This window comes from Oreochromis aureus, linkage group 15 (assembly GCF_013358895.1).
Source record: "Oreochromis aureus strain Israel breed Guangdong linkage group 15, ZZ_aureus, whole genome shotgun sequence".
Classification (NCBI taxonomy): domain Eukaryota; kingdom Metazoa; phylum Chordata; class Actinopteri; order Cichliformes; family Cichlidae; genus Oreochromis; species Oreochromis aureus.
The window spans coordinates 20,078,102-20,090,302 of NC_052956.1; the positions used below are offsets into that span (position 1 = coordinate 20,078,102).

Below are 12,201 nucleotides of genomic sequence, written 5' to 3' on the forward strand. Positions count from 1 at the left end.
CACAATCAGAAAAGATTTTATTTTTCACAACGTAAAATACAAAAAGAAAAGTGTCAGAAGCGCTGATAAGGTAGTGACTTCAATATTTTGTCTTAATCAGACTATTACTTTTCAATATCTAAACTTAAAACAAAAAGTAAGCGAAATTTAACACAAAAAACCTTTTGGTATAACATGTTTAGTTAAAATTATCAGAAAGCTGGTCTCATGACTCTAATTTCTTGTACATTTTTTGACATAAAAAAAATCTGCAAACACAATTTTACTTTCACCTTAAATGAAATCTAAACATTTTGTTTGTTTAGAAGCTCAAGCTTCACAACAGGAAGCTCTTCCGGCCCACACTGCTCCTCACTGTCAAGGATCAGGAACCTGAAAGTGCCAGAGGTTAAGCACAAAAAATGTGATATTTATCTCACAAATCCACACACATTTCATTGTTCTTTCATTCATTTATTCACTGACAAAAGCACAACTGATATATATTACACTAAGAATACTGAATCGTGGATTTGAAGTCATTAAAAAATATATAAAAGTACTAAATATGTGCTTATTTTGATCACTTCTAATACACTTTAAGTCAGATTTTAAATTATAAAGCATACCTGAGTCCTAGCATGACATCGACATAGCTGGCATGTCCAGCATCCACCAGCTCCTTGGCAACATGGACGCCATCTACAAGAATTTCTACCTTCCACTGTGCGTTTGACACCAATTCCCTGAAGTAGATCTGCAGGTTCTTCTTATACAAAGATTGCTGGAAGAAGACCACCGCCTCATCAGACCACTGATCATCCAATCCAGCTGGCTTCACACCTCTCAGGATGCAGGAGTAAGTGACCTTTGGGAGGGTTGTTATCTTGGCTGGAAGTTTCTTCAGATTGGAGCAGTTGTCATATGGCATGTATTCATAATGGCCATAATCCACTAGATTTAGGACCACCGTGGTGTTGACGTGGACGATTTCAGCCCTGCACCACTTCTTCCTGGAATCTGATTTCAGTAGGCAGCAGGTGCCAGGGGCAATGTGGTCTTCAGGAAGAGGTATCAATTGGCTGGGCAGGTCATCCAGCTCAGCTGACACTTTGTTTGTAACTCGAAGCAAATCCTCTAGAGACACACAGAAATCAGAAGGAGTCTTAATTGCAGCAGCAAAGCCAGAATATGACATGTCAATTTCAACAGGAGCAAAGGCAAGCTGCTGAGGAGGGCTGGTGTCCAAGGTTGGTGCTTTTTCAGTGCCTCCATTTTGACTCACACCAGGTGGTGGGATCTTTTCTTCATTTTGCTGCAGTGACACAACTTGATGCAAACCAAGAAACAGTTTGTTTATGATTATTTCAACCATCCAGAGGCTATCCGCTTCAGAATAACGCACAAAAATCAGCTTGACTTCCTTGCCTATCATGGGTTTCAGAGTTTCACACCAGTGTCTGTAATCATCGTCCTTCTCACTGAACCCAAGATTGTTCATCTTGCACAGCACTGCGAGGTTTGGGAATTTCAACAGGTCACTACACTGCTGTCGAATGGAACCAATTGGGATTTCCACTGTTATTCCGTGATCCACCAGGAAAACATTGACATTTTCATCATTCAGGTGCTGAACTATGGCCCTGTGCCACTTGTTGTCCTTCTGGACTTGAACTAAGCACTTGAGGCCTTGTTTGATATCCTCTCTTGCTACCATCTTGCACTTGACCAGGCTATCCGCAATGTGACTTTCCAATGCAGTGAGACAGTCACTGGTCCTAACAACTCTTACGTAAAAGCAGCCATTACTCTGGACCGACAAAAGCATTCCATTCTCTGAGTCTCTGGCTTGAATAGATGGGGTAAAGGATGCATCTCCAAATCTCTTTGTAGACTTACTCTTGCTGCTCTTGACTCTTATCCTACGACGCCTGTGAGTTTTCATCCTCATCATCACTAACATCTTAACAGATGGTGGCTTAGGCGTGAATGTTTCATCTTTGACTGTAGTCGTCGTTCTTTCAGATCTTATTTCATTCTTGCATGCTTCATCTCTTTGGTTATTCTGTTTGTGGGACCTCAATTTCTCATTAGCTTCAGAATTAGGAGACTCACCCTCCCTTTCAGTTACAGGTCCTGCATTAAGGCCCACTTCTCCATCAAGAACCTTAATCTTAATGTCCCACTTGGTTCCATATTGCTTTATGAACTCAACCATCAGTGGCTTCTCCCTTACTGCATCAGTGAATGACGCATCATTTCTGAATGTACTTGGATCCAGCAGCGAGCATGGTATACTGAATCTCGGATGTGACCGATGCTCCTTTGGTATAGAGTAGATCTTTTTCTTCTCAACGACTGCCGAGTTTCCATAGTCCACAAACTCAACTTTGAAACATGAATTGCCTACAAAGTTCTTCACAACTGAACGATAAAGGGCACCGTCCTCCTCAAACTCAGCCAAAACAATGTCATTGATTCTTAAGGTTGTGGGCATCTTCAAGGATTCTCTGAGGGTACCTGAGTTGAGAGCTTCACCCATTTCCAAGATGGCAGGTTCATCCTCTGACAGCTGAAGAAAAAAGCTGTAAATGGAGTCTGCGTGGGAAACGAAACACTTTGCCCTGAAGCCTGCACATATCTTCTTGTCAGGCAGGAGTTGGGGCATTTCTTTTGCCTCTTTCTGTTGGGCTTGCTTCTGTTCCTGTCTTTGTTGTTTCACTTGATTGTTCTGCGATTTCACAGAGGCACGGGTGTTCAATGTGCCCTCATTCTGTGTTCTTACTATTGTGTTATTGTTTTGAGTTCTCCCACCAACAAGGCTTTTTGTGTTTTCTCTCTTTTTAGTACCTCTGTGGACAGTGGACAGTGTCGAAAGATTTGAATACACTTTAGGATGACTCTTGCTTTTGAACGAAGACTTTGTGTCTCTTTTGCAGGAGGTTTTACGTTTTCTTTCGATCATCTCAAATCCAACAGCAGTCTTGGGCTTACATGACAAACTGAGAATGAGCTCCTTCACCTTCTCATTGATGTTCATATCTCCGTCAAATAATTCGACATCAAATGAACCATCTTCATTCTTTCCAAGTATGACAGCTTTCACTTGCTTGTTGAGAACTACACTACTGAGCCACTCCTTAACATCTGCATAGACCTCTTTCTTGGACACTGAATGGAGACAACATCTCACGGCCTGCATGGGTGTGTACAACAAATCTGATGAGTCTCTGGGGATGAACATGACTTTGGTCTTCTCTGATATGTTTGTGTTTCCATAGTCCACAAAAAACACACTGAAATGCAGAGGTGAATGAACAGGATGTACTACACCGCGGTACCATTTGCCATCAAAGTATTTTGCCAGACACAGTTTGCTTACAACAGCTCTTGTATCAACTTGCATCATGTGTTTACTCTCCTCTGAGATTTTCTTCTCAAGCTCAACAATAATGTCGGTGTTTCTTTCAAGATGGCAGTAGACCTCCCACTGACTGTTAACGTAGGTGACATACATTTGTTCCTCATTTCCTGGGTGTAGATCATGTGAAGAGTAGATAAAGGATTCCGGAAACACTTCTTGCTGTTGCCTTGTTGACGCCGTCACTTGTGTTGCCAGGCCTTGTTCTGTGAACGTATCCGCCACACTCTGCTGGGTTTGGCTGTTGTAGAGATCAACAACATTGCACAGCCCCTTGTTTTTCACATATAACTGGGAGACAACTTTACACTTTAGAGCTCCAATGCTGCTGAAGACAAAATCTTTCAGCAACCTACACCCTTCTGGACTCCAATTCCCAGAGTTCTTAGGGTCAGCAGGTTCAATTAAGTTGTAAAGGCTGCACCTGAAAGCTTGTCCTTCCAAATAAATAAATTCTGGCATTATTGCTTGAAGAATGTGTTCACTGACTTGGACAGTATTCCCATAATCAACCAACGTTACTGTGGCATTGCCTCTCTGTTTTGCAGTGATTAAGGCCCTGTACCATCGTCCATCTTGAGGTGACTTGGCAATGCAGCATGAATCTCCTGACTCTAGGGGAACCCAATGAGTTGAATAATACTGCTGAATTTTATCCATCAGTTCATCCAAAGCTGGAACCATGTCTTGAGGCTGGCACCACAAATCCAATGGAGAGCTGATATAAGAGCAGTGCACAGTCAACTCACACCCAGGCTTGATATTTAATGGCTTGATGCTAGAAAGAGGTTGACCTTTCTCAGGTTCATTTTTCAATGCCTTCTCTTCTTCCTTACAATCCTTCCATTGCCCCTTATCCTCAGTGATGTTTGTTTTCACATTACTTTGGGGGCACCTTGTCTTTTCTGTCGTTTTTTGGGCCAAGTGCCCTTTCGGAATGTATTCAGCCTGGTTGGAAGAGACCAGGAGCTCAGTAATACTCTGATTGTTCCCACTTCCCATCTCAAAGAGGTCAACAACAAATTTGTTTTTTCTCATTTGTACGACATGGACCAGCAAGGCTTTGTTTGACACAGCTCTTCTGAAGGAATCAGAGGCTGAACTTGTCCAGATGTCCTCAACAGGAAAAACATTAGAAAGAGTACAACAAATGGCAAATGCCGCCTTGCAAGCAAATGACTCGGGAATATTCTTGATCAACATGTGTGGCACTTTCTCAATGTTCCCAAAATCGATGAACAAAACTTCAGCTCCGTGCTTAAGGGTGTCTGTCACTACACCTCTGTAAAAATGCATGTCTCCCTCATAAACTGCACAGCACAGTGTTCCAAGCTTAGGATTTAACAGTACGTCTTCATCCAGCTTCACATGTTGGAAGTGTTCTGCCATCTTTGACATCATTTCTTCAAACTCCTCATTGCGTTTTTGTGTTCTAATCCAGAAATGGTTTGGATTTTGGACATGTTCAACATAGCCCACAAACACAGAGTCTACCTGCACCTCTTCTACCTTCAGCGTTTGCCCCAGTGTTTCACCCATGATTGTTTCATGGTACAAGGAGCCACCTTGCTCTTCAGCCTCAGAAACTGACTCAACCTTCATGACTGGACACGTTCTGACAGGCTCCGGTTCTTCCACACCTTCACCTTCAGCACTAATTATAGTGACACAGTACACTCGGTGTTCTTCATCGTATGTAGTGATCTCCAAGTGTAATAGTCCTCCAAGTAAGCCTGATTTCAGGAGACACAACTGCTGAGTTTTGATGGCCTTATCCTCATCAGTCAGGCATGCCAGAGAGCATGGGAATGTCATAATGGGTGTTGAATACAATTCAGGTGCCAACCTGTGGATGTTTTCAACTGTGACTGATTCAAAGAATCCGTAGTCAACAAAGAAGACTCTAACCCAAGAACTGCCTGGGAGAAACTGCACCAAGCCTCTGTACCATCTCCCATCTTTGCTTTTAGCTGAGGACAATAAACCCAGGTTCTCTGGAGTCATCTGATAACTTTCTTTAGGTCTGCATTCACACGATGCAGCTAACTTTTTTGACATTTCCCAGAGCTCTGATTCCACATTGGCCATCTGACAGTAAAACAGCCCAGGGCTGACAGCAGCAGTTACTCTCACTTTAGCTCGTGTCCCGCAACGCAACGCTGGTCCATAGAGTGAAAGAATGTCTTCATATCCCTGCAAACCTGATGGTTTAAAACAAACTTCTTGTCCCCTTGGCTTTTCAATGAGCAAGTCAGGAACCGGCTCTATGTTCTGTTTGAGAGGCAGCTCTGTAAGCATCTCTACCAAGAAGAGAAATGTATCAGTGTCCACATATCTCCCAAAGCCATGTGTAACTAAGCCGGTGTTGATGTCAGGGGCTTCTAGTAGGAGGACTTTGTGGGGAAGCAGTGCTTGAACGTAACCATTGATATTTCTGCCGATCAGGCTTGAGAAATACTCCTCGACCACAGAGTGAGAACAACTCTGAAGAAGCAGCACATTAGCAAGAAAACCGCAAACTATTTTCGGAGGCAGGATGAACAGGTCATTTGAACAGGATGAAACGTTTGTGGCACTGACAGTCAACACGTTACCGTGATCAATGAGGAAAACATCAAAGAAGTCGTCCCGTCGTTTCTGAACTCTTCCTCTGTACCAGCGAGCTGAAGTAAAATCTTCCACGAGGCAAAACTCTCCGATATCCACTTCAGCTTTAGTCTTTGGTACATTCTGTATTTCTCCCTGCAAGATACTGTAGTCAAGTTCACATATGGTACGGTACTGTCCCTGGAAGTGTATCAGGATTGCTTCAGGGCTCCAGTCCAAGTGAGTTAACTTGAGGTCCACTGGCCAAAGGGCCGACGGGGATAAATCTTGAGACCTGCAAAGTAAAATGGCTTACATTATCAACAATGGTTCATACAAGCACAGATTAAATGGTTACTTTGTATAGCATTTTTATTCATGTTTTATGTATTATTTATATATATGCCAATTCATTGAAATGTTAAAATGAGAGGAGTCAAAATAACTCTGATATTCCATACCAAAATCTCATTTCCCAATATCTAACAATGAAATGTATCAAAGTATATTACATTTTATGGAAACTCTATAAATGACTAGTTTATTAATAGTGCTAGTTTATATAAAAACCACATTAAAGATTTTTTTTTTTTAATTATAAGCTCAAAGATGAATGGTGCTCATCCATATGTGATTACTTTTCTCTTCTTCTGGGCAATGTTCTCTGGTCCACGTCAGACTTCTCATAACCAAACCACATGTGTGCTACAAAGAGAACCCCTCATTTACGAACAAGCTCTTCGATTTTTCTCAGATGGTCTTTGTCCTGCCTCTGTCTCACCTTTACTCACCATGCTTATATTCACGTTCCTGATTGCTTCCAATCATCCAAATGATGAAAACAATATTGCCATAAACAACAGAGCATAACTTGAAAAACGACAGATGTTTTTATTTGAGATCCAATATCTGGGACTAATATCACTGAAATTCTGACTCAAAAGCCTGGATTTGACTTTCTGTTTTTATTACACCATGCATTAGTAGCAGTGCATCGTTATGTCATGCCTCATAAAGTTTTGCATGGCTTATACGACTTAAAAGCCCTACCAATGACAATCCCTTCTCTATCAGCTTCTTTTTTTCCTCTCAGTGTAGCACAATGCTCCTTATATCTGAAAATCTGTATCTTAATTTGTGCAGTTGAAGGGCTGAACAATTTAGCTTTGCCATTTTCCTGAAGCTAATTAACAAAGAAGAAAACATCATAAAACATCAAATAAAATGTTCTTTTAAATACCCAGAATTTCCCAAACTTTGTATCCCCTGCATAAGAGCATGAAGTAGGATAAAATACTAATGGTTTTACACATTTGTGATGCACTTTAGAAAGAGGTATAAAGATCTGGTTTTCACGAAATATAAAGAAAAGGAAGATGTTGAATTTAAGTGATTTGGTTAGCTGCGGCTTCACTACATGATACTGCTTGCGGTTCTAAACCACAAAAACCTCCACACCTTTGCTGACAATGACTGGGACTCAATTCCCCCTGAGATCCGGAGGGTCACCGACTCTAATTTCACCATACCACCGCTGAAGTGGCGTGGCGGCGGAGGCACAGGAAACAGAAGAGAGGGAAGAGAGCGGGGCTGAAGGCTAGGCTACGTGCTAACCCACACGGACCGGCTATTCCGAGCCTCTTCCTCACCAACTCACGGTCACTAAATAACAAGATGGATGAGCTACGACTGCGGATCACTGGATTACTGTGTTATGATCATCACAGAGACTTGGCTGGACTCTTTCACCCCAGACACTGCGATTGAGCTAGCGGGCCACGCTACGTTCAGAGCGGACAGGAACAAAGAGTCCGGTAAGAAACGCGGGGGAGGTCTGCTAGTGTTTGTAAACAATAACTGGTGCACCAACAACACAGTTAAAGTCGTTCACTGCTGCCCAGACATAGAATACATGATGGTTCAGTGCAGACCCTTCTACTTGCCGAGAGAGCTCACAGCCATCACAATAATAGCGGTTTATGTGCCGCCGCAAGCTAATGCTAAGTCAGCCATGGAGCTACTCCAGCGCTCCATTAATAAACAGCTAACAACGCACCCGGACTGCGCTGTGATCGTGGCAGGAGATTTTAACCACGCAAACCTGAAATCTGTCCTGCCTGGATTCTTTAAAACGTGAGCTTTCCGACAAGGAAAACAACACACTAGACCAGGTCTACACCAACATCCCAGATGCTTACAAGGCCACCCCTGCCTCATCTCGGACTCGCTGATCATCTCTCTCTGTCCCTGATCCCTGCTTATAAACCTCTAATTCAAAGACAAAAACCATCTGAAAAATCAGTAAGAGTGTGGACCGCGGAAGCCACCACGGCCCTAAAAGACTGTTTTGATAACACGAATTGGAGTGTATTTGCAGAAGGATCAGACTTGGAGGGCCACACATCTGCCGTACTCTCATACATCAGCTTCTGTACTGAGAGCGTAACAACAACAAAGACTGTTAAAGTGTTCCCGAACCAGAAGCCATGGCTCAACAGTGAGGTGAGAGCCCTACTAAGAGCACGTGACAGCGCCTTCAAATCAGGAGACCAACAAGTCTACAAAGAGGCACGCCAATCTCTGGTTAAAGGCATAAAAAAGCCCAGCGCAAATACAAACAGCGCATCGAGGAACACTTTAACACAAAGAACTCCAGAAACATGTGGCAGGGGATCAAGACACTCACTGGCTACAAAGACAGTTGCACACAAACCAACTCCCAGACATCACCTTACCTGACACCCTAAACCATTTCTTCGCCCGCTTTGACCAAGAAAACAGGGACACCATCACCCATCCTGCCATTACAGAGAGGACGACGCTCCCATCCAGCTGGAGCAGCACCAGGTCAGAGCCAGACTGCGCAGAGTCAACGCGAGGAAAGCAGCTGGTCCTGACGGTGTAGCCGGTAGCGTGCTTAAAGCATGTGCAGACCAACTAGCAGAGGTTTTCACCACCATCTTCAACCTCTCACTGCTACAGTCTGTAGTACCATCCTGCCTTAAGTCAGCCACCATCGTTCCAGTGCCCGAGAAGAACACAGTGAGCTGCTTGAATGACTATCGTCCAGTTGCTTTAACACCCATAATTGCCAAATGTTTCGAACAGCTCATCATGTCACACATTAAAGCTGCCATCCCTGCAAACCTCGATCCACACCAGTTTGCATACAGGGCAAACAGGTCGACAGAGGATTCCATAATAACAGCTCTTCACACAGCCCTCACACACCTGGACTGTAGTAACACCTATGTGAGAATGCTGTTTGTGGGCTTCAGCTCTGCCTTCAATACAGTTCAACCCCACAAACTGGTTAATAAACTAAGCAACTTAGGACTCAGCAGCTCACTGTGCAGCTGGATACTGGACTTCCTGAGCAACAGACCCCAGAACGTAAGAATGGGAGAGCACACCTCCTCCACCCTCATTCTGAATGTGGGTGTCCCACAGGGTGTGTCCTCAGTCCCTCTTATACTCACTTTTCACCCATGACTGTTCACCAATCCACACCAGTAACACCATTATAAAATTTGCTGATGACACCACTGTCATAGGACTGATCGACAACAACGATGATTCAGCCTACAGAGAGGAGGTTCAGCATCTGAAGCAATGGTGTGACGACAACAACCTGCATCTGAACACAGCCAAGACCAAGGAGATGGTAATCGACTTCAGAAGAACAAAGCGATCTGAGCACTCTACCCTCTACATTGATGGGGAGGAGGTAGAAAGGGTAGAAAGCTTTAAGTTCCTCGGAGTCCACATCTCGGCCGACCTTACCTGGTCCACAAACATCTCCCACCAGGTACGGAAAGCACAACAAAGGCTGTACTTCCTCAGGAAACTACGTCAGGCCCAATTACCCCAAAGACTGCTAGTAAACTTCTACCGCTCCACCATTGAGAGCCTTCTGACTTACTGCTGCACACTCTGGTTCAACTGCTGCACTGCGGAGGACAAGAGGAAACTGCAGCGGGTGGTGAGGGCAGCAGAGCGGGCAATCGGCACTTCACTAACTCCCTCAGAGACATCTATACTGGCAGACTTCAGCAGAAAGCCAGCATCATCATTAAAGACCCTCGCACCCTGGACACTCACTTTTTCCCCCTTCCCTCTGGTAAACGCTACAGGTCCATCAGGTCGAAGACAAACAGACTCAACAGAAGTTTTTACCCACAGGCTGTCAAACATGCCCTGCCTCCACCCTGATTGGAGGATAACTGCACTGCCAACACTCATGGACATTACACCTTATTTATAAATCGTATTTCTGTTTATACTTCAATGCAAACAACACCCTTACCACTTTAAACTGTATTTATTATAACATTATTTAGTATAGTTCCAACAGCACCCCCCACCCCCACTCAATGTGCAATATCACTGATCACACTGCACCTCTCAATGCACCTGCTAGTTAGATGGCATGTATGTGTATGTATATAGATGTAAGCGTGTATGTGGAAATATGTGTGTGTATGCATGTACGGATGCAAATATGTATATATACATATATGTATGTATGTGCGTGTATGTTTGCAGGTGTATGTATAACTTGTACATATCTTTCTTGTGTAAATGTAAATTTGTCATTGTGTAAATACTTAAGCTATTGTGTACTTCACACACATGGAGAGATGCCAAACTGCCTTTCACTGTTCTTGTAACAGTGACAATAAAAAGCTATTCTATTCTATTCTATTCTAGTGCATTTTGCTTTATTTTGTACAGTATTTTTATATTGTATATAATATATATACAATACAATATAATAATATATTTTTTTATTTTTTTCCCTCTTAATGATTTTCTGCATATTGTCTATATGATCAAAATAAATAGAAAAAGAAACAGAAAAGCACATTCTTACCTTTCAAGATCAGATTCCAGTGTGGACTGCATGGCAGCAGAATCAGGAACAATTGCATCCCAAAATAAACCTGTAGGGAGGAAAAAAAAAACGGTCTTAATTTGACAAATAATATACAATTTAAAGGCAGGCTTCTGAGGTTATTATCAGGTACTCGGTATTTCTCTCACCTTCTCACTACATATTTGATCTCTCTCCTATATACATATACATATACATATATATACATATATATATATATATATATATATATATATATATATATATATATATATATATATATATATATATATATATATATATATATATATATATATATATATATATATATATATATATATATATATATATATATATATATATATATATATATATATATATATATATATATATATATATATATATATATATATATATATATATATATATATATATATATATATATATATATCAAAGCAGAACAGGAAAAAGGTAAACATGAGATATCTGATGCACGCTGTCACAAGTGAGACCTTTGCAGTCAGTGAAACCTGGGTTTAAATATTAATACTGTTAACCCCTCGCACCTGTTTAAAAGAGCTGAGCAAATTTCACAAACCAACATCAATGCAAGAGCCCCCCCTGCTGTCTGATAAAGTGATTTACAATATTTCCAGATACAGTGACATATTTTTCAGTATTTTGCTGTGATTCTAACTAGGAATTCTGATGGAGGTGTAAAGAGAGATATGTCTCAAACATGCAGCCTGAGGGCCAGACTGGGCCTCTAAAGGGTCCAGTTTATCCTAATGAATGGCTCTGCAAAGTGTGCACTTGAATCATTTATTCCTCTGTTTTGTTTTGTTTTTTAGGAAACGCACACCATTTCCTTTGCTGGTAATGCCAGCATTAACCAATTACACACAAGAAATTCAGTCAATTCCTTCATCCTCCTGGAACTGCCAGCATACTCTTGCCACATGAGGCTGGGCATTGTCATACAGCAGGAGGAATCCAGGACCCACTGCACCACCGTAGGGTCTGAAAATGTGTCTGATTTGACATTTAGAGTGCTTTTACATAGCCTGTAGAGGTTTGTGCGTCCCTCTATGGATAGGCCTCCCCAGGTCATCACTGACCCACCACACTGGTCATGGTGAATGATGTTATTTTATATTTAAGCTTCAGGCAACAAGCACAGGGCCCACTAGAGGACGTCAGGCCCTCAAGACATCCTTATGAAATCTGTTTCTTAATGTTTGATCAAAGATTGGTGACTCCGGTGAGTTCATTCTGTAAGGGTCCGGCAGTGCTCATCCTGTTCCTCCTTACAGAGGAGCAGATACGGGTCCTACTGCTGGGT

The 12,201-nt window shown here is 42.2% G+C and overlaps 1 protein-coding gene across 1 annotated transcript in view; it reads right to left on the minus strand.

Moving 5' to 3' along the window:
- tdrd15 (tudor domain containing 15) overlaps positions 1 to 12,201 on the minus strand; it is a 16,412-nt gene continuing 4,211 nt past the window's right edge. The window contains exons 2-4 of the mRNA XM_031756272.2: positions 10,860 to 10,929; positions 609 to 6,281; positions 1 to 372 (exon numbers count right to left, since the gene is read on the minus strand). Coding sequence (XP_031612132.2) covers positions 285 to 372; positions 609 to 6,281; positions 10,860 to 10,929 — 5,831 coding nt within the window. The 3' untranslated portion in view covers positions 1 to 284. The remainder of the gene's footprint in view (positions 373 to 608; positions 6,282 to 10,859; positions 10,930 to 12,201) is intronic.